Source organism: Cygnus olor, chromosome 4, assembly GCF_009769625.2.
Source record: "Cygnus olor isolate bCygOlo1 chromosome 4, bCygOlo1.pri.v2, whole genome shotgun sequence".
NCBI lineage: Eukaryota > Metazoa > Chordata > Aves > Anseriformes > Anatidae > Cygnus > Cygnus olor.
The window spans coordinates 44,037,398-44,059,269 of record NC_049172.1 but is presented as its reverse complement, the minus strand read 5'-3'; the positions used below and the strand labels follow the sequence as shown (position 1 = coordinate 44,059,269).

Sequence of the window (21,872 nt, the reverse complement as noted above, 5' to 3'; positions counted from 1 at the left end):
GGGCGCCGGGGGCGGCGCGGACAGAGCGGGCGGGGCCGGGCGGGCTGCGAGGCGCTTTATGGGAGCGGGAGGGGCGCGGCGGTACAATGGGGGGGGCGGGGACGGACGGACCGACTGTCCCGGGGTAGCGCGGCTGAGGAGCCGTGCTCCGGCTCAGGCCGCCGCCTCGAAGAAAGCGATCAGGCCGTCCTGGTCGCAGCCGTCGAGCATCTCCAGCAGGAGGGGAACTTTGGTTTTCACGTTGGTGCCTTTGAACTTGAACTTGTCGATGAAGAGGTCGGTGATCATGCCTGCAACGGGACATACAACGGGACATCGCACCTGTCCTACCCCACAGGGGCTTCAGAAACAACTTTTATAAGCTACGTGCTTTAAACAATGATTTTCTTTTAAACTAACCCCAAACCATCGTAGTTCTCCAGGGGGTATTTCTGATTATCTGAGACACTGAGGAGGAAGGAGCCAATCTCACGGGGCATGCAAGGAGGACTACGTTCACACTGCATAGACATGGGCTTAGTACAGGTAGTGTCTGGCAGAGGTTCCCTAAGCTGAAGGCTGCATAGAGAACACCACAAAAGGTCACAATTTCCTGCACTAAATTTGATGTTCTCCTAACATTCTCCCTTTCCATCCCACCTGCATTGTTCTGCTTTTCTGCTGTTTTGTAACACTTCACCACCCAGAACTTAATCACTCACTTAACTTGTATACGCTCTTAATGCCACCCTGGTCTCGCACGTGTTCCTCGATCGTGTCCAAGAAGCCAAGCATCATACAAATTAAAAATGCTGCCCAGCAGAAACTGTAACAGTCTCTTGCAAATAATCCTCATACTTCTCAGTACTATGCTTGCGATAACAAATCGATTTCAGTAATTCTCAGGTGAACAATTCTTGAAGGCCTTTAGAGAGTTCCTCCAAGTTAACAGTGGCATAAAACAACCAGTTTTAATACATGCTGTGTTTTGATGCCTTACCTTTAACTTCGGAGTTTCATGATCATTTACACGTTTATATTGTGCAGACATGCAGCCTTAGCTTAGCTTTGTAAGCCCACTTACCAAGTTGTTTCAATTCTACTAATGCTGACTTCGTAACTATTTCAGTAACGGGCAGTGTGCTCTCTGGACATTAATTTGCATTTAGACCAAAAAGTCAAACTGATCAACAAACCATAAAGTCTCTCAAGATGTGCAGGCTGTTTCTTGTACTCCTCAAGCAGCTGATCCGCCTCTTCCAAAATACTGCGGTATTTCGGCAGCAGGAAGTCCACATTTCCTTCATGAACTTGTAATTCCTCAAAGAGATTTTAAATCATAAAAATCAAAAGGCAGTTAAGTATAGAAACATAAAAGTAAAACAGAAATGAAGCTTTGATTTGACAAGAGGAAGTACTTCAGAGACGAGACAATCCCCTTCTAAACTAGCAAGAATTACTTTCAAAGAGCCTCATTTTTTAGGTCTTCTAATGAAATGCCAGATGTTACTTGTCACTTCATACACTCGATTTGCAAAATTCCGTGTATTAGAGCTTCCAGCTCCTGCCAAACAGCATTGCTCCACAGCTCTGCCCCTACAGAATCACACCTATTGAAGGCTCAAAGCCTTCACCATGCCTTCATTTTTAGGCAAAGTATATTCCTGGAAAGTGTAACACATGTTAAAAGTCTGAAGGTAAAAGTAACTTCTGGAAGCATCACCAAACTCATGAGAGCAAAAGATTTTAAAGACTTCTTCTAAAATGCCCCTGGCTACTGTCAGATCAATTTAAGATGGTCAATAGGGCAGTCCTGCTGCCACCCACAGAAATACCGTTTTCTAGATTAAAGGTTACGCACCTCGAGTCTACTGGGATAATGGCTTTCGTCAGGCACTAGATTCTTTTACTGCCTATTATCCAAAAGGTGAGTGACAAAAAAAGATTTGCTGACCAAAAGAGAAACTACAAGCACTAAACACTTTCTCTAAGACGTTCAACTTCACTATTATTGCATAAGCAAAACATGCATTAAAAATAAATTCTCTTATCTTCCCACTTGGTCAAATCAAGCTTAAGTAAAATACTTTTAGCGATAATAACAAAGATACACACAGTGATCATTGGTAGTCCTTTTTCCTACTGACTAAAGAGTTCCGACAATTAGTATTTGATTCCACCAAGAGATAACTGGTTGTCCGTTTTCTCTCACATCCACACCAAATAATACACCAAAAGAGATGACAGCAAGTTTCTGACTATAAAATCCTGGTTGTTGGAGAACTCCGACAAGCTGCCTAAGTGGTACCTCCCAGAGACTAATCACTGAGGAGAGAATTAAGCAAAGACTAATAAGCAGATAGAGAAACTTCAGAAATTATGACACACTGGGATGACATTACAAAGCAAGGAAGACTTATTTAGCGTGAATGATCACCTCCAGATCTAAAAAAAAAAAAAAAAGGACTTTTAAAGGTTAGTGAAGAGAGACAAAGATGGAACTGGAAAATAACAGCAAGCAAAAAGAATGTTAGATGGCAAAGCTGGCTGCCTTCTACTCTCTGATTTAAGCCTCCTCAACATCAGTCAGTAATCCTACATGTTATTCACTAGTTATATGGTACAAATCGGAATTTTACTTTGAGAAGGCTGTCTCCCAGATAATTAAAGTACATGTCCTGGGAATAGAAACAGAACAGATACCCATATGACACGCATCTGACTTTAGCTATACAGCTTGGTATCTGACAACATAATCCCCACAAAAATCCTTCCACAGGAGTTCAGATACTTACTCTCAAAGCATCTATTAAGTGAACCTTCTTGGCCAACAGCTGCTGATACTCTAATTTGGGGTGGATGAGCTTTAATGTGTGCCTCACGGATTCTTCATTTATATCTAGCACAGAGTCAGGAAAAAAAAAGAATTTATTTATGAGAATATAAAATGAAACCAAGGATAATAAAACACCTAAGCAAGTTTTACCATATGATATGTTGAGATTAATCTTCCTTTTCGTAGCCTCTTTGGAAAGCACATCTTTTAGGATGGATATTGTAGAAATGTTGTCAGACTTAAAACATCCCTCACCTTTTCTATAAAGGAAGAAAAACTTCACATGAACAAACTTACAAGCGCACGCATGCATTAGGTTTGTCCTTATATTAAGATGTAAGATTTACAAATGAATGCTCATATTAATTAGCCTCCACATAGGTCATAATGACTCTCCGTACATTAGGTGGCTGTATACACCTATGCTAGTCTTTTCTTTCCTATTCAGACTGTAATCCTCTCAGAGGACATTTGCTCCAGGACACAAGACAAAGCAGCATCTGTATACAAAGACAAAGCAGTTTTATCTCCTACACATGGCACTAAGGTTACACAAGTAAGACTTCTGATGGTATTCATTCCTCCCAAGTTTTATCATTACAATACTTTGAAGACAAATAGCAAGCTTCAACATCAGAAAGGAGGAAAACAATCAATCAGAAACATATTACCCTCCTAAAGCCCACCACCCAACAACTTTCTACGTTACGAGTAGACAATACGTATATTAAACTGGATGCAGGCTGGAATCCATTTAAGTGCAATAATTATTTTTTTCCCCACTTTGCAGCTCCATTTCCAGGCAGAAATATATAATTTGCAGAAGGAAGATATAACTAATCAATTTGTGAACAGAGTATTAGCCTTGAACACATGAAACATCAGTCTAATCTAAGTTGCAAAAATAGCTTTTCAGCTAAATGCTTATTAATGTTTTTGTTTGCATGAATATTAAATGCCTTTCAAGTTATTTCTGCTCCTTAGTACAAAAAAAAAACAGCACGCATCACAAAACAACTTCACTATATTAATTATTTATGTTCTTCAAATTCCAAAAAAAACCCAAGCCACCATCCTAAAAACATATCAAGCCTTTCCTCCCTGGCAATTTTGGGTTTGGAGCAACTTCAGGAGAAGCCTATTAAAGATTCTATTAAAGATTGTAACCTTACTGGATAGTGCTCACCCCAGTAATGTTTGACGATGGTTTCTACAAAAGATTCCTGTTCTCACTAACAGGAGTTCTGCTGGAACTGGAGAGGGCAACAGCAGTATGTGCATGAAATGGTACTCACAGACTGGTCGAGAATGAAAAAGACAAAAAGCCAAGCACAGACGCATTGCGCTTTATTAATTGTATTTTACCTGTAAGAACTTTCAAGCTGGGTTCCCAGGAAGGTATTTTGAAAATAAAAGGTGACACTGTCTCCAGCTGGAGTCTTTTCAGGGATTTCAGGCAAGCAAAACACAACCCAAGAGTGAATTTCAGCGAAACTGAACTGGCCTTTGAGCATCAGTGTGTTCATTGGTCTATGACATCATGAAAGTAAAAAAAAAAAAAAGTCTATTAGTTACAAAGGATGTGCATTGTCAGTGCAACCCATACGTGAAAAGAGTTTAGTTCCCAGTGGTTGTCTCTTAAATCAATATAGGGCATGAAGTCAGGAACCTTGCTAAGCAGTTGTGTAGCACAGGTCGGACATACAGGTAGTTTTCTGTATTTCAAGACTAAGAGCTGTGTGTACACACAGGTTTTATCTCACAGTAGGCACGTCAGAACTGGATAACAAACCAGTTGGAAGCTTTTGGCATATCCCATTTCAAACTGTTAAACCTGAAACTTATGTCAAAGGTAAGTAACTAACAACATAGAAAATATGACTAAGCCTCAACGGTCTCCCATACTGTAAACCACAGATGTAACATTTATATCAAGAACAAGGCATGAAGGAACACATTTGCATTTCAAGTCAATGCATTTGGTATCAGTCCTTCAATCTTTCAGTTTTGTTTTAATGCAAGCAATACCTTGGCAGCAACACAAGATGTTAACTGAGGATAGGGAAATCAAGTTGAAATTGAATAAAATAGTAGATTCCAAACACAAGAATAAGGAAGAGAAGTCTTGGCTCAATTTTGCAGTCAAATTAACTATGGGAAAAAGTTACATGAAAGGGGTGGAGGGAAGACTGAGGCCGAAACTGAAAAGACTGCGGTTACTGTCACAGGAGGGTTTCCTTTCTACCACGCCCTCAGCTCTACTAATACATGGGGCTGCACAACAGCCCAGGTCAGCAAAGTGAAAAATAACCTGAAAACAGGTTAAGAACAGCAAGGAAAACAGGAACCTGTTAAATCTGCTTTTTTTTTTTTCCTGAAAAAAACATAAAACCCATAAAATCCAATACAGGCTCAGAAGTGTAGGTTAGGAATGACACACTTATGTGTATAGAGTTAAGCGTTTTGACTGGACTGTGGTAGTTTTTCAACACAAAAAAGGATCAATTTCTCTTTGCAGATACCTGTCATGGTCAATAGAATGAGTTCTCTGATGAAGTGAAAGTGGTTTAATTTGGTATTGATGAACTTGGCAGGTTTTGGGTTGAATTCTTGGAGTTACGTATGCCTGAAGTGTTCCATACTGTCCTTCAATTGATCGGATCTGAAGAGGAAAAAGTAGAAACCACAAGAAAGAACGAGAGGAAATAGATTGATTTACCAAGATTTGGAAAACTGTTGTTTATTCAAAACATATTAAAGAAAATTTGGAGATTTTCTGCAGTACTTCAAGAATATTTAGAGTACTACATTTACTTGATAGTGCCACTATATAAAGAGCAGATCAAGAAATGTTTTTCTTTAGACAAAGTGGTGTCTAATGAATTGCTGTCATAATAGTTGAACACAGTAGGTTTTATTTTCTTAATTTCTGGTTAGTTAAAATAAGGAGTTCGTGACTTGTTTTTAATTCTTCAGTGGCCCCATTACTATTACCTTTTATTTTTTTCCTAAAAAAATAAAATCATATAGCTGTTAAGGAGTAAGATAGAAGAAATTTAAAGAGTCAACAGAATTCAAAGGTATTGTCTGTACACCGTTCACCTCATCCTAACAATCAAAGTTACCCATGAGCTGTTTTTGGAAAACGAGGAGACCGGATTTAAATTCAATTCTCAGAATACCCAATAAGCAGGATGTGCGAACACATTCAAGACAGTATGCACTCTCTGTACCTCTGAAGAGGCAGCACTGCGACAATTGCTTATGTGCAGAGACCAGTTGCACAGGCTGTGGAAAGAAGTCTGTCACGTGCCAATAACTCACGCAGAATCAACAAGAAACAGTATCCCATATATCTGGGTAGCTTTGAAACCAGGCAGAAGAGCAATTGAAACAGCTTTACACAAACAGAAGACCAGACTGGAGTTCAAGTACAGGTGTGCTTTCTAATCTTGATTATGTCACCTGGGAGACATCCACCTCAATACGTTTTAGTAAAAATAAATTAGTAGAGAGAGTCCTTTTTGAAAATGAAATCATCACAACGAAGTTCTTGTACAGTTTGTATGTGCATATAGGAAATAAAAAAATAAATAAAAATAAACACCATGTGGCAGGTGCTGGGTAACTCACTCCCTGGGCATCCACAGTGTACTGAGGTGAGGTGGCAGGAGAACCCGCGCAGAGCGGATCCATCACAACAGGATCCACGTGCAGGAGTGGTACTACAGCGTTTTGACAACAGGCTGCACTATGACGACACATGGCAGCAAGTTTACAAAAGTTTTCGGTGGGAAGGTAACCAAACTTTTTTAATGTATTGTGAAGACTTTTTTTTTTTTTTTTTAAACTTGTGACATTTACTCTTTAGCTTCTATTTTTACTAGTAAAAGTGGCCAGGGTCATATCCCTAAATTAAAAGAATAAAGACATGGGCAGATAAAGTGACCTGCTCAGAGTCAAAAAGCACCCAACAGCATTTCTTAAGAAAGGAACCCAGAAAATAAGTGTCTTAATTCTGTCCACTAGGCCTGTGATTGTGACCTCAACAAAAACAAACCTGAACTCTCTGAGATTTGATGCCTCTTATACAGGCTTGAATTTCTAAAAATCTTTAGACTGCTGATTTTACATAAATGCACTTCAGATTAGGAAGCTGAAGAGTCATATGAGTGCACGAAGTGAAAACCTACAGTCTGTGTGCACCTTGAGGATTACCTTTACTAAGCATAATTTTCTTTATTATTTTCCCCAGTGGAAGCCATAAAAAAGTTTCGATCTGTTGTGTTGTCAAAAAGAAACCCAACACCCACATACCTTTAGCATAAGCATGGAACTACAGGATTTGCATCCTCTCCAAAATATAAATACTGGTTATATTCCCTGGTCAGTGTAACTTCCCTCAAACACTTCTGAGGACAAAAAGTGCCAGAGCTTTTCTTCCCACACCTCTCCACTTTCAGTCCCACGCAGTCTCCAGAATCAAGTACTTTCACTACTGGGGATTTCCCAACTGCTTTCCTTCTAGGGACACTCAAAGGATTTCAGGCTGTCCTCTGAAGTAATACATTTTTAGAAGCCTTTAGAAACTCTATACACAAATATAAAGGAATACTAGCCCCAGACTAGAAACTTCTCAGGAAACAAGCAGCAGCAGAAACTGGATAGATCATTTGCTCAGGTTAAATAGTCAGTCCAGGTGAAGATCTCTCCATCCCACAGCAGAATTTCTTATGGAAAACATTTTGGAGCACTTTACCTTAAGTTCAAGTCTTGTAGTATTTGCTTGGCATCGGTAAGTTGCAAGAAGGAAATTGCTATTGGGCTGTGAACACAAAAAAAGAAAAAAGAGGAAAGATAATACAAAACAGGTCTATTATAACCAAAGATGTACCGTAAAGTTTTTGGTATTTATGCACAGCTATTTTACACAAGTTAAAAGCGAAAACTGTAACCTTCAGTTCCCTTGAAAATTCCAATTAGTTTTAATGGTGACAGAGTTTCAAAAATTTCTCTGTATACACACAAATCATCTGAAGTCTCTCTTATTCCTAAATACCACCACAAAAATTATACAGATAGAAACTTTTCATCTGACGAATGCATCTGTCAGCCTTACCACTCATCTGCAGTATTATCCCAACATCCAAAAACTAAAGATCAGTAAGAAAACACAAAGGAAAATAAATAAATAAAAAGCTAAATCGAATGACAAGAAACAAAGTAATTTGATTTCTGAAAGCTCCAGTATAGACCAATGATGTGCAAAATTCAGTTCTTGAAACCAGAATACTTCAGTGGACCATTACTAAAGACATTAGGAAAGATTTTGCATAATACCAAGGTAGTTTCTCGATTCCCAGCTTGCCTCTCCTCCCCAAAGAAGCATCATAAATAATTCTGTAAGTAATTTAGTTTATAATTATTAGATTAAAAATTCACTCAAACACACGACTCTTCTCACAGCAAAATTTTCATGCTTTAAAGTGTTTTTTCCGTGATACAGTAAATAAAAGGATACTGACAAATGACGAAGACTGGAGAACAACACTGAGTGTGCCTTCAACATTCCAAATTAGGCAGGAAAAAAGTGCAACAGCAGTCACTCCCAGATCCTTTCATGCATATTTTGCTTTGCCCTGTGTCAAGACCTGCCACAAACACCTAATTCTGCAGTATTTCTAATCAAATTAAGCTCTCCAAATTACCAAATAAGTAGTTTTGTTCCATGTATTTTAAGTTACAAATATATAAATACAAATTCTGTTTTCATATACTGTATTGAGATCTTTCATCATACCATTCATATAAACATCATTATCTCCTTTGTTTCACTTACCTCAGAATCACAGCTGCTAAAACTAACAACAGCAGAATTTTTATCCACATCCAGCAAGTCTATTGGGACATCACTCTGCAGAACATATGAAGAAAGAAAAATAAAGAGCTTAAGTTCCTGCATAGCTTCTAATGCACTTATCCTCTAACTGTCATCAGTTCTTTTAAAAAGGGTGATTGCTTCATCATCTATATGCAAGTGATAAAAGCTTAGTAGACATGCAGCTTACTCCTGAAAATTTAATCCCGGAGTAACATGATCTTTCTCTTATTCTTGTATGGTGCCCTGAACTCTTGTGTGGGTGGCTTACAGCAACGTCAATGTAAGATGTGCAACTTTATCTTTCAGACATGCATGAAGTATATACTCAGGACTGAAGTGTTTCTCTATTTTCACCAGGGGATTACAGCACTCATTCAGGAAACTACGGATCACGTTAGATAACTATTAACAATCCTTTTACTTACACTAATACTTCTGACACAGACCACTTCTTATCTAGGTATGTTTTTACTGGAATTAAAATGAAATCTAACACTGTTTTGAAAACAAGATTGAAGTGTTTTAAAAATGATTAATTACTTGATTCGATACTGCCTTGTAACTTCACAGAAGTGCCAGGAAATACTGATAAAAAGACAACATACTTCCTAAAAAAATTATAAACAGTTTTATTGCCTTCTTCAACAGCAGAAGAATATTGGGCAGAACTTTTTATTTCTTTAAAGAAAAAGCCTTAAGCTTTAAAACCTATAATAAGTTCAGGCCTAGATCAAACAATTTCATTATTCCTTGCTTAGGTAAGGAAACTGCAGATATTATAGACCTGAAAATTAGCTGTAGTTTAGCATTGCTCTAGTAACATCTTTATTTTTTTTTTAATTAAAAACTTAAAAATACATGCATACAGTAGTTCTCTTACATTTGTTATGGCAAGTTCACCTAACAAATTCCTCTTTCTCAGGTTTCTCTCCATCCGTATCCCAAAAGAAGTTAATTCAGTCCCACTATTCTTTCTAAGTACCAAAGGTAACATTTATTTCAGCTGATGCAGCAGCAGGATGTTTTGTTACGGCTACTTGACTTGCCAGAAGTATTTGTCACAGGTAACATATAGATCAAACGCTGTTCCACACTGGAAGTGCACACATGGCCCATACCATTTCAAAACTAATTTTCCTCTACAGAATGTACTTAAAAAGCTAGTGAGAAGCTGCACCCCTCATTTAATAGTTACTGAGCTAATTGCTATTTAAATAAGAAGGGACAGGCAAGAGTAAACACAAAAATTACATATAAACCTGGTAGTACTACACGTGTTTTGGTCTACTTTGGCAGATTAATGTTGTTCTGTTCATTAAAGATTTAAGTTGCATTTGTTCCATAACAATATACAAGTTACTTCAAGATTGCAAGGCTATTCACATCAATTCCCTCCTACAACTCTTCAGATAGTTAAACACAAACACATACTTAACCTATTATCACCTGGCTTTTTAACCAGGAAGGGTGATTGTTTTATTTATAGATCAAGAAAGCCAACAAGAATAGAAACATGCTCACCTGTACTAGGACATTATCAATAGCTGTCTGCACCTCCAAGATGAGACTGTAGCTAGCATCATCCTTATTTAACGTAAACTTATCGTTCACGCTAAATGCAGGTACTGAAGAAACAGCAGTACTGGACTGAGAAGACTGCTGGTACTTTTCACGCTCCTGAAGTACTTTCATCTGTAAGTGTTCCAGTTCATTCCTAGAAAAGAGTAATCAGGTATAATGTCTTCAAAAAAAATTAGCAATAAAAGCTACTATAGAAATTAAGTATATTATGCTTGCAAGGCAACCATGTTTCTTTTCTGTCCACTGTTTTCCAACCAGAAGTGACCGGTAACTCCCCTTCCACATACGTAACATCAAAGATAAAACAAACTACATAACATGAAAATGTAGATTCTACTGAACTTTGACAAAATAAATTTCCTTGAGCCAGAGGAAGGAGCAACGTTTTCCTTCAAGAGGACAACGTATTTTTAAAGATACACTAGTGACTGCTTTCCTCCCATCGTTTAGAAGCTATAGATCACATGGGAGAAGGGAATCTCATCCTGCTGAAACTGAATAAGGCGGCTTTATAACCTCACTACCTGAAGGAAAGATAGAAAAGAACTATGAGATGAGACTGCTGTTCATTTCTACTTTGAGAAGGCCTGGTTCTACTTCTAGATACACTCATGATACAGAAAATCTAACGAGAGAGGAAGGAAAGATGACAGCTCAGCTTTTAACACTTCAATTCTTCCATTTAAATTTATTTCTAGTGAAATTACCTTAAGGATGAAATCTTGCTCTGCATTTCTTGACTTAATTTTAGTTCTTCACCTGATCCACCTTCTCTATGGACAGGTTCTGTAGTCAGTCCTGTCAGCCAGCCTAAACCAATATATGAAGTTTATATTCCTTATAAGCTATAAAGAAAAGTCTACACTCAGCTTTTGTACACGTAGAGTGATGTTCATCTCTGACACTAGGTAGAGAGAATCAAGATTTAATTTTACCCTGTTTTGGAGGATTAACCTAGACAACAAGCAAAGAATTTTATGGTCAGTCTTAATTTACAAATTGGAAAACATAAATTATCATTTTTCAGAAAGTACTTTGAGCAATAAATACCTCTATAGCAGTTTTTTTTTTTATAAGTTTCATTTTTCCCACCTCTGAAAAAACCTTCTCTAATACCTTGAATAATTTGCTATTGTTAATCAGTATTATTGTTGAAAATAAAACAAAAAAAATGTGCAATGTGAACACAGCAAACTACATATTGCACAGTGCATTTTGAGATAGAACGCTGCTGGCTGAAGAGAAAAAATCTTTTATTTTCTTAACTACACTTACTTACAAAAGCAAAAATTAATTGACTATGTCCTGACACCTCAGATACGATATGCTGACTTGATTAAATAGGCGTTTCTAGCTCCAGTTACCTCCTCTAATGAATAAAATCCACCCTAAAAGTTGATATGCCCACAGTCCTTAGCTACCCAGTTTAAGTAACAAGAAAGCCTAACACTGTGAAAACCCACAGGTGAACACTGGGTTTTTCTTCTGTGATTGATAGTTTTTTAGAACATTCCCACAGGCACTAAATAAGCCACCAAGGACTTCAGCCACAATATTGCTGCAGCCTGTCACACCAAAACAATCCATACCAGCTCACATATAAACACCTTTTAATCCTACTTAGACTATTAAAATACAAAAAACTTGAACACCATTATTATTATTATTATTTTTTTTTTTTATAAATGATTGAGAATTGTATCTTGGCACGATACACCATTTTGAATTTGAGAGGTTTCAGTAGGCTATTTTTTTTAGCCCTGAAGATAAGTTAAGTCAGGGAACTGAGTATTTTGGCTCCCAGCAGTTCACATACGTAGTTTGCTAATTATGGCCTCTGACAGGCCAACAGTTGGGAGGGGCTGCTGAAAAGCCTCACTTGCAGAAGCTCTACTTTCTACTAAAATTAAAATCATTCTTATGCAGAGCCCCAAAAAGCTGAAATGAATGGAAAATGATGACAAATGAAAAAAAAGCATATCTATCAACACTTTTAATACTACAAAAAAAACAAATTCCTTTGGACATAAGACATTTACGTCATCATAGGCAGCAGTCTACACTAGAGAATAACGAATCACTGTGTTACAGTGTAGAATACATTATAAATATCTTGAAATATATTTTAAATGGAGGAAACATTTTTTGAAGTGGAAAGATCTCTCTGAATTTAATATTTACAACAAAACATTATCCCGGTTCCCATCAGGACAGAATTTTGAGATACGAGCTGCACTAATGACACAGCTTGCTTCATTTTTATCACTTCACCAAATCCAAATCTTATTGGAATAAATGATATGAAGCTTACCTGAATACGTGGACGCTAAAACTTCATCATACCCATCTTTTCCTACACAGCCACCCTGGATTGACGCAATGCTCTCTGATAAAGCCTTCAAATAAATACATTCAAGCAGAAAGAAATATCACTGCACTTGTTTTAGAAGTTTGTGGGTTTTTTTGTGGGAACTTTAAAGGCTTCTCTCCTCCTTTTACCTGCACCACAAAATACCTACATAGATGCAGAGTATCTAGACCCACAAAGGAGTAAGCTAGCTGATAACTATTACAGATAAATCTAGACGTTTTAAGAAATGCATTCTGATTCTACTCGGCATGACACAGACAGTAAAAGATAGATAAAAGCAAAAAGCTGATGGACAATATCTTTGCAGCACGAATTAGCAGTCTGACTGAAGGCTGAAGTCATCACTGTGGATCAAATCCAGTATTTCAACAATTCAAACCAAAGAAATTACGCTCAGTAAAGTCCTAACAGCTAACACATTACTATTTTATAAGCAAAACAGACCACATGCAATATGGTGTTGCTTTTTTTTTCCCCTGAGAGAGAAACACCGTATTAGGTTTCATTCAGTAGCTTTAGCAGTTAGGAGAGCCAGAGCTTTAACATATCCTCCACACAACTTTGATTTTTGCTGTAATCAAGACCATTTCCATTTCTGTTTCTTAAATATTAGCATAGTGCTACAAAGTTTGTGCTGTCAGCATTACAGAGCATATCAAATTAAAAGCAAAAACCAAAAAATACATTTTAGCAGTAGTAATCTTGTAATACTTGAAGCTTTGAAACACAGAGTTTTGAAATTAATTTTTCCAGCAAATAAGAGAAAAATGAATGTGGGCCTACATAATCATATCGAAGGACAGGCTCATCTACATTCTCAAAGCTGTAGATTTCCAGCACTCCATCATCTCGTCCAATAAGCAATTCTTTAACTCCATCTCCCAGAATGTCAAAACTATCAATACACAGGATACCTAATGGAAAAGGAAACAAAGTGTTTATTTTGTCTTAATTGTTTACAACACAGTAATATCCCAGCTAAACTACTGTCCTGGTTTCAGGTAGGACAGAGTTAATTTTCCTCCTAGTAGCTGGCAGGGTGCTATGTTTTGGATTAGAATGAGAAGAGCGCTGATAACATGCTGATGTTTTAATTGTTGTAGAGCAGTGCTTACACCAAGCCAAGGACTTTTCAGCTTCTCGCTCTGTCCTGCCAGCGAGCAGGCTAGGGGTGCAGCAGGAGCTGGGAGGGGACAGACCCAGGACAGCTGACCCAAACTGGCCAAAGGGGTATTCCATACCTTATGGCGTCATGCTAAACAATACATAGGGGTGGCTAGCCGGGGTGGGGGGCCGGCTGCTCAGGGATAGGCTGGCCATCGGTCAACAGGTGGTGAGCAATTGCATTGTGCATCACTTGTTTCGTACACAGTATTAGTAGTAGTACTATTATCATTATTATTATTATTTTCCTGTCTTAATAAACTGTCTTTATCTCAACTCACAGGCTTCACCTTCCCGTTTCTCTCCCCCATCCCAGAGAGGGAGGGGGGAGGGTGAGCGAACGGCTGTGTGGTGTTTAGCTGCCGGCCGGGTTAAACCACAACAACTACACAGAAATTCTTGGTTGGCTTTATCGATGCTATTTCCGAAAGGGTCCACTAGAGGGCTGAAGTCTCTCACGAGTGCCTGAGGTTCACGATCATGAAGGGGTTTTAAGGCCACCGAAGATACTACAGTTCCCTCGTGAGAAGCAGTGAACAGACTCCCTTCTACTGTTCAAACAGCTCACTTCTGAAGGGTTTAGCACCCCACTTTAAATTTTCCTCCGGATTAAGTATTTGTCTGTCCAACTTTGCCAGGCGAAGAGGCAAGCAGTCAACCTCCTACAGCTGACAGAAAGCCCCTCATAAATGGACTGCTGTGAATTCTAATTCTGGCTGAAGAGACAGACACAGGGTTCAGGCCTGCGTGGACATGGGTTAAGTTTGTGCTGCTACACGTCATCTTAGTGGAAAAACCCACAAGCAGGCCATTACAACAACAACTAATCATGGCTGGACTGGACACAAAGATAGGGTCTGGAAGAAGGAGAAAGCAGCACAAGATTTTGTACAAAAAAATGAGATGGATTTTAACTTTTATGCCTTGTTCCTATTCCATATGAAAAGCAAGGACATACTAAGAGAGGCATTTTAAGAAAACAGGTTAGCAATATATTTCATGAGATCATTAAATTTAAGAAAAAACATCTATCCCTGTTCTCCTTTACAGAGGAATAACTACTGCAAAAGCAGCGTATCAAGGCTAAAATGGGGAAAATATTGTACCATGCCCTAACAAGTTACATCACATTACGGAGGTTTAAGGAGGCCCTTATTCCATCTTCAGACAAAAATCCTAATAATGGCTTTGTTTTGGACATCTTCCACAGAAGATGCTAACATTGAATCTGAAGGGACTTTTAAGGCCACTGCATATCTGAAAAAATCTGGCAGGTATATTTGCATTCAAAATAGTCACCAAAATTATAAAAACCTCGAGTGATCGTACAAATAAACTGTTTTACAAATGGCACTTTAAAATTATATTTAAAAATAAAAGTATACTGAAGTACAGAAAACCCAATGCAAAACAAAACGATTAGAATTATAAGATTATCAGAAGAATGAGAGTTTATTCATTAATATCACATATCAACAAAATTACAATATACCTCCTAAAGATCTATGAATTATATTTCCTGATTATTATATTGTAATAAAGCCCCAGCTGCGCCTGAAAACATACCTCCTGAGAAACCTGAGAAACATACCTCCTCTCTTTTTTTCATTTCCTATTTCCCACTTATGCACAGGAGCGGAACTGGTAATCTGGGTAAGACCTAGTTTACCATCAGAAGTTCCATATACAATTTCTTCTCCAGAATCACCTAAAATCATAAATCAAATTTAGAATCAATACTATTAAGCACACCTATTTAAAAGGCTTGAAAATATTGTGTAGTTACACTCTACATCCCATCTGGGGAAAAAGAAAATACTAATATTAATACGGTGTAACGGAATTGTCAGGCTTTAAAAGAAATGGTGCCCCTGTACTAGAGTTCTGCCTAAAAACCATTCATAATCCAATACTTTAAATTTAAGGAACAATAGGCTATTTAATTTCCTTTAGAGAAGAGAAGAATTTGCTCATTCAGAGCACACATCTAATCGTGAATGTTGTACCAAGACTTAAGCAAATAAGAACTATTTTCCAAAACTAGACCTGAACATTGTCAAATAACCTAACAGAAACTAAATTAAGCACCACATTAACACACTAAAGCGATTTATATCAGGTTAGAACAGATTACCAAAAAGGATGATCAAACTATTTTAAGCCTGATCCTTTCACAGTCTTAGCTGATGTAAGGTCTACTCAATATTCTCATCCATCCAGGGACAGATGGAAGTAGTGATTCTAGTCCTGAAAATCCACATGTACAAGAAACCCAATCCCAGCACTTTGGCAAGACCCCAGAAGTCCAGTTCTCCTCTTTACACGATGAGATCACCTTACATCTCACTGCTGCACTGAGAGGCTTTCAATCAAACATGAATAATATTTAGAATTAAAACAGTCGTGTGCGTATATACGTATATATAGAGTGTATCTGTTTTGTGTATGTTTATAAATACACACATATGTATCAACACGAGAATCAAAATTAGAACAGAAAAACAGAAGTAATCCCTACTTCCAAACCTCCACAACAATTTTGCTAGCATCTCAGCCTAAAACTATTGTACTACTCCTCCCCTCTGCCTCTCAAATCTAATCTAGAGCCTCTCACTCTTGCCTCATGAGTAGAAATACTGCAACTGTGACTCAAACAGTGATCTTTTGCATGAAAAAGGAAACTTCAAATTCAAGATTTCTATTACCCTCAACACAATTTTTATCCTATTTTCCATGTATGAACCTTTTCTATTACAAGAACAGCAACAAAAAAGTCAGTATTATTATTAAAAGTGGGTTTGGTCCTCCACTTTTCTAAATAGGAGTAAGTTATGCAAGTAACTTCAACTTTTTTTTCCCTGAAAACTTACTAGTTGTTCAACATTTCTGTTTAAGTATACAGTACAAGATTCCAATCTAATCAGAATAGATCTACATAGATACACTATCCTGTATCTTTGTTCTATAGATAGAATACATATGTAAGAAATGGCTTCACATAGTTTTCTATTACATTTTCAAAATCAGATTCAAAATCCAGGAAAAACGTCATTAACAAATAGAAGCTTTTAAATCTCAAAAACACATTAAAAGAACATTATTTAGTAGAGTGTACATACAAAATTCCATTACCTCCATTTCCATTGTTTAAAGCAAGAACAGTAGGTGGTCCAGGGACTTCTACTTCATACAGTAAATCAGATCCCTAAAGACGAGAACTATCTTGAATAAGTAAAAATGCACAAAGACAAAACAGTTTTATGTATATGGCGATCTTTCATTTTTACAAATTTCCTTGTGGGAAAAGCATTTCTAAGCCAAAGCAGAGTAAAGTTTATATAAATGTGTTTTTTTAAGATCTTGAAACATGTTACCATTAAAAAAATTTATGACAAAATCTAAGAACGTCTGTCAGTAAGAAATAATTGTTACCATTTGACACCACTGAGACTTGCTACAAAAGTAATTTGCAAGTAAGATTTTCCAATGAATTGTACATTTAATTCCCTTGTGTAAGCACTTTCTAGGTAAAAGTGGAAAATGGACCCATTTTTTAACTACTTCCATAATGACTTCCAAAGCCTATTCGTAGCAGAGTTTTATCAACCCTCATTTTGCAAGTTTACAACCATGATTTTCTATTAAAAAGAAAAAAAAAAAAGTACCAGCACTATAGACAGCACTGCCAAATAGGGTGCAACATGCATATATTTATAGCTAAACCATGCTGATTCCCATAAGAATTAATCCAATAATACAGCATCAATACATAAAACAAAAACAAGCAAGTATTTTAACCTGTAGAACTCTGAGGAGTCTATCCTGACATGCAAGTACCGGTGTAATGGAATTCACTTTATCTACAGGAAGGCAGAGAACATCATTGATTTTATCTCCTGATAGGTAGTAGTGTTTGTCTTTGCAGTCGCAGTAATGGTTATAGATATAGCTCGCACAAAGAAAGAGGTCTGCTCCTGAAATATGCCTGAGAAAAAGAAAACACTTCCTGTAGCGTTTTGCCAGAATATTTGCAGTGATATTCTTTTAGGTATAGTAATACGCGTACATTACTGCTTTGAGCCCTGCAAGCTACTTCAATTAAAATAAAAAGTTTCTTACAAACGCTAGTATTATGTGATTTCTATAGCTCTAAAATTGCGTATTTTATCTTCACGTAAAATCTTAAGAATATCTTTACAGAAATGCCATTAATACACTCTTATTATATTAATTTTTCTCAAGCTGTTTATCACAAGGCAAGCATCTTAAATCGAGATCAAAGAATCAAACAAAAAAAACAACAAAGGTAGCTCCTGGTCTTCTACAGCAAGGGTACAGGGACATAATACACAAAGCCAATAACCCCAGCTATGCTCATCTACATTTGCACTGATTAGAAGGCCTCTAGAACGGCCCCGAGCCTGCATAACCTTTTTCAACTTCACAATAATTTTCTAAATTCCTTCCTTCATGTCAAGGCACAAGCTAAAGCTGGACTGACATGTAGTATTACCTACATGTACATAATATGGTTAAAAAATCATGAAACTATAAACTGACAATCTGCTACAGGTATGAAACAAATACAAAATATTATACATACATAGCTTTGATATTTTCTGTGAGGTTAGTTTCAAAGGAAAGGAACTGCTTTCCTCTTTTTGTGAAACCTCTAACTTCTGATCCTGTAGCCACAAAAATTTTCTCTTGCGGTGTATTAAGAGCTCCTCCCAACTCCAATCTTGCAATTTTTTGGCCTGGCAGTGTTTTGAACACTGGCTATAAAAAAAGAAAAAAAAAGAAAAGCAATCACAATTTTATATTTACGGTCATCTTTTAACAAAAAGGGTAATAAATCTGCTTTAAAATTTCTGGCAAAACTATGGATACTGCAGAGTATATACAGAGAAAAATCATCTGTATGTTTCTCTTCGGCATTGGAAAGAAATCTAAGTTAAGAAGCATAAAAACCTGTAATAATAAATAAATTACGATTTGTTATTAGCGTTACTCATCTGTAGGACAGCTGGCAGCTATAAAAAGCACTTTGTTGTTTTTGTTTTCCTTAAAAACAAACAGCAACAAGCTCTCTCTCCCTCCTGTGTGTTCCACTCTTATTCCAGAGGACGTACAGATTTCTTTCTGTTTCTGTAGAGTCTTTGCGAACTGGCTACCAACCTCAATAGGGGAATAATATATATGTAATAAAAGGATAATTTTTCATTAAGCTGAACCTTGGGTCACAGAAGGGAAAAAGAACTGAAACCACGTAAGGCAGGTTAAAGATATGTATATATAAGGGAACGTTTACACTTACCACAGGTTCTCCCTTTTTCATGCCGAAGCAGGTAACGACCCCATCCTGATCTCCGACGACCACCTTCAGTAACAGAGCACACCGTTACGCCTTACCCCCCCCTCCCCAGCCCCCCAAAACCGCTGCCCCCCGCTCCCCGCTACCTTCTGCGTGGCCGCCCGGCCGGAGGCGGGGAGCAGCCGCATCGTCTTCTGCGCCGTGACCCCCACCTGCAAACACAGCGGCCCTCACTCACCTCCCCTCACCTCACCTCCCCGACCCCCGCAGGCGGTCGGTCGGTCGGTCAGGGGGCAGCCCGCCGGCCCTACCTGCAGGTAGTCGACGCGGGCCAGGCTGAGCTCCATGCCGCCGCCACCGCCCCAGCCGCCGTTACCGCGGCAACCCCAGACATGGCGCCGGCCGCCTCCCCTCAGCGCCTCCCCGCCGCCGCCGGGAGGAGCCTCCAAAGGGGCCGCCCCCCCCCCGGTGCCGAGCACCCTTCCAGGCCGGTGGCAAAGCAGCGGGACAACAGCGCGGATGAGGAAAAAATGGAGGTTTTTATTTAACAAGTAAGCAGCAGAGGCGTGGGGCAGAACAGGGTGACGGAACAGCAGCCCTGCGCGGAGTCGGGATCTTAAAAAATCATCTCTACCACGTGAAGAGACTGAGATCGCGGTACCTTGGAAAGTCATTAAAAATACACAAGTCTAGTCCTTACGAGTGAAAGTCAGTATGCTGAATTAAGAAACGGGAGGGCAGGTACGTGTATGTACAGAGGCGTTAGACAGTGCTACTACACTTACAGTCACACTTACCCGATTTTCATTAACTCCTTGTAATCATACCGTGAGGTCTCAGCTTCTACATACTACTAGCATCGCTAATAAAGAATAAAGATTTCAAGTAACCCTTCGCTGCTCTCTACTTGATTTACTGTATTATCAAAGGTCCTATTCATACAAGGAACAGAATACTACACTGTAGCCATTATTTTAATTTTTTCTTGCAAATTTAGTGCAAAGAAGTTTCAGTATGTATTCAGAAACCTGTTAAAATATCAGCAACTCATAAAATTACCTTCTTAATGCATAAGTGCCAAAAAAAAGTTGGATAGTTCTTGCTTTTAGATGACTAAAATTAAGACAGCAATCTTTTTATGGTGTGTTAATAAAATTTCCTAAGACTAAATTCCAGAGAAGCTGTACATAAAGTTATTGAGTGCTAAAAATCTACAATACATTTTTCAAGTATAAGATACTGAAATATTATTGCCAATAAATAGTTGTGCTGTAGTCGAAGCCACGGTTCGTTTGTTGAATCATTCACATCTCAACATATTAGGATTTAGTTTCTCGCTGAGTTTATGTATTAGAATTGCTAACTCTTCTGTTGCTTGGGACTTATCCTCTAAGAGTTCGTAGCGAAGACTGGAGATATCTTGTTTGATTTCCTTTAATTCACCTGTAGTGGAAAAAAAAACACTTGTTAGCAAAGTCTGTTTAGCGTTCTTTAAATAATGTTAAGTCACATCAGTGCCCGCTTCAAATTATTCCCTGCTGGTTGAAATGTCCATGGGAGCAGGTGGTGGGGTGGGGCAGAAGGCTTTACCTCTTCCTCATTCTCTGAGAGATGTCCACCCCTAGAGAGCACCAAAGGTATTTTGATACTCCAGTGTTGTGCTCCACATGTATACAGAACACCAAGGATTCAAAAAGCCCTTTACATAGGTTAATGCATTAATCACAGCAACACTGCTGAACAGCTGGTAAATATTAGTACCCCCCTTTTAGAGAGAAAAGGCAGAGATTTTTTTTCTGACGTGATATGCTGAGATCACACAGGAAAAGTGTGGCAGAGCTGGCGATAAAACTCACAGCTTCTGGGTGTCTCTCCTCTTCCTTACCAATAGCCTTTGAATTAGAAAGAGTCAACCAATTTAAAATTGTTAGAATTTGACACAAGGACAAAAACAGCATTTAAATGGAAACAATAGTGGAGGCCAGGCTAGTAACACCCCTCACATCATACATGCGTGCAATTGCCTGATCCATCTGTGCCAGTAAAAGCTGTTCTTGTCCCAAGTTGTTCATCACTCCCACCAGTTGGAGAGCACACACCCAAGCTGCTCAGCGGGCAGGTAACTGAAATCATCCCAGCTACCCAGACTAGAACTGCTCATGCTAAGCACGTGTGTCTTACTGGTGGCCGTCAGCTCCATGCTGCGTGCACCCTCATTATTTCATCTGGTGGCCTGCCCAGGCAAGGACAGGACGTCAAGGACAGGACATGCCTTAGTCTCAGCTCAATGGGAGCATGCACCAGGGATGCTCCCAAGGCCCTGCAGTTCTGACACAGACACAAACCTTAGATACATCATCTCTCAAAAGATCTCTGGTTGTACACTAAAAAAAGCGGCTACAATTCTCATTTTTCCCTCACCATACAGGTAAGTACACAGCTTTTTTTTTTTTCCTCTCAAAATGATGTGCAACAACAGATGAGTATTCCACACAGCTTATCAAAGATGGGAACACGAGTGGTTCGTGGTCTGGTTAATTGTGTGTTCAGTTAAATGAAACAGAGAGAAAGATATCTTGTAGCTCTGACAAGGACTGTGGAAGCGTGAATACTTTGTGAGTTATTCCTCACAAGTTTCCTCTATGACTGCAGGTGTGTCACATGTGTACCCCAGTTTTCCGTCTGTAAGATGGAGCCCATAACATTTCTCAGAAGTTCTACTTCTTCAGTCCTAATTGTCTATTTT

At 38.4% G+C, this 21,872-nt stretch overlaps 2 protein-coding genes across 3 annotated transcripts in view; both read right to left on the bottom strand.

Annotated features, from left to right (window-relative positions):
• Positions 1-42: 42 nt before the first annotated feature.
• BBS7 (Bardet-Biedl syndrome 7) lies at positions 43-19,552 on the bottom strand. The gene is made up of 19 exons (XM_040556300.1): positions 19,438-19,552; positions 19,273-19,338; positions 19,130-19,192; positions 18,416-18,591; positions 17,611-17,797; positions 16,945-17,017; positions 15,404-15,520; positions 13,432-13,562; positions 12,589-12,673; positions 10,985-11,087; positions 10,218-10,410; positions 8,655-8,729; positions 7,575-7,640; positions 5,338-5,477; positions 4,181-4,345; positions 2,966-3,075; positions 2,775-2,878; positions 1,176-1,299; positions 43-290 (listed from the first exon to the last, which is right to left on the bottom strand). The coding sequence occupies exons 1-19, from the start codon at positions 19,471-19,473 to the stop codon at positions 154-156; spliced, it is 2,151 nt and encodes a 716-aa protein (XP_040412234.1). The 5' UTR covers positions 19,474-19,552; the 3' UTR covers positions 43-153.
• Positions 19,553-19,646: 94 nt separating this feature from the next.
• TRPC3 (transient receptor potential cation channel subfamily C member 3) overlaps positions 19,647-21,872 on the bottom strand; it is a 41,924-nt gene continuing 39,698 nt past the window's right edge. For both annotated transcript variants that reach the window (XM_040556297.1, XM_040556298.1), the window contains exon 12: positions 19,647-20,569. In XM_040556297.1, the coding sequence (XP_040412231.1) occupies positions 20,427-20,569 (143 nt within the window). In that variant the 3' untranslated portion in view covers positions 19,647-20,426. The remainder of the gene's footprint in view (positions 20,570-21,872) is intronic.

What these genes read in the sequence shown, in the direction of transcription:
- BBS7 (XM_040556300.1), bottom strand. Translation starts at nt 19,473, where the DNA reads ATGGAGCTCAGCCTGGCCCGCGTCGACTACCTGCAG. An exon ending in CCCGCGTCGACTACCTGCAG is followed by an intron (nt 19,339 to 19,437) that starts GTAGGGCCGGCG and finishes CTGTGTTTGCAG; the next exon opens with GTGGGGGTCACGGCGCAGAA. An exon ending in TTTAAACAATGGAAATGGAG is followed by an intron (nt 15,521 to 16,944) that starts GTAATGGAATTT and finishes TTATGATTTTAG; the next exon opens with GTGATTCTGGAGAAGAAATT.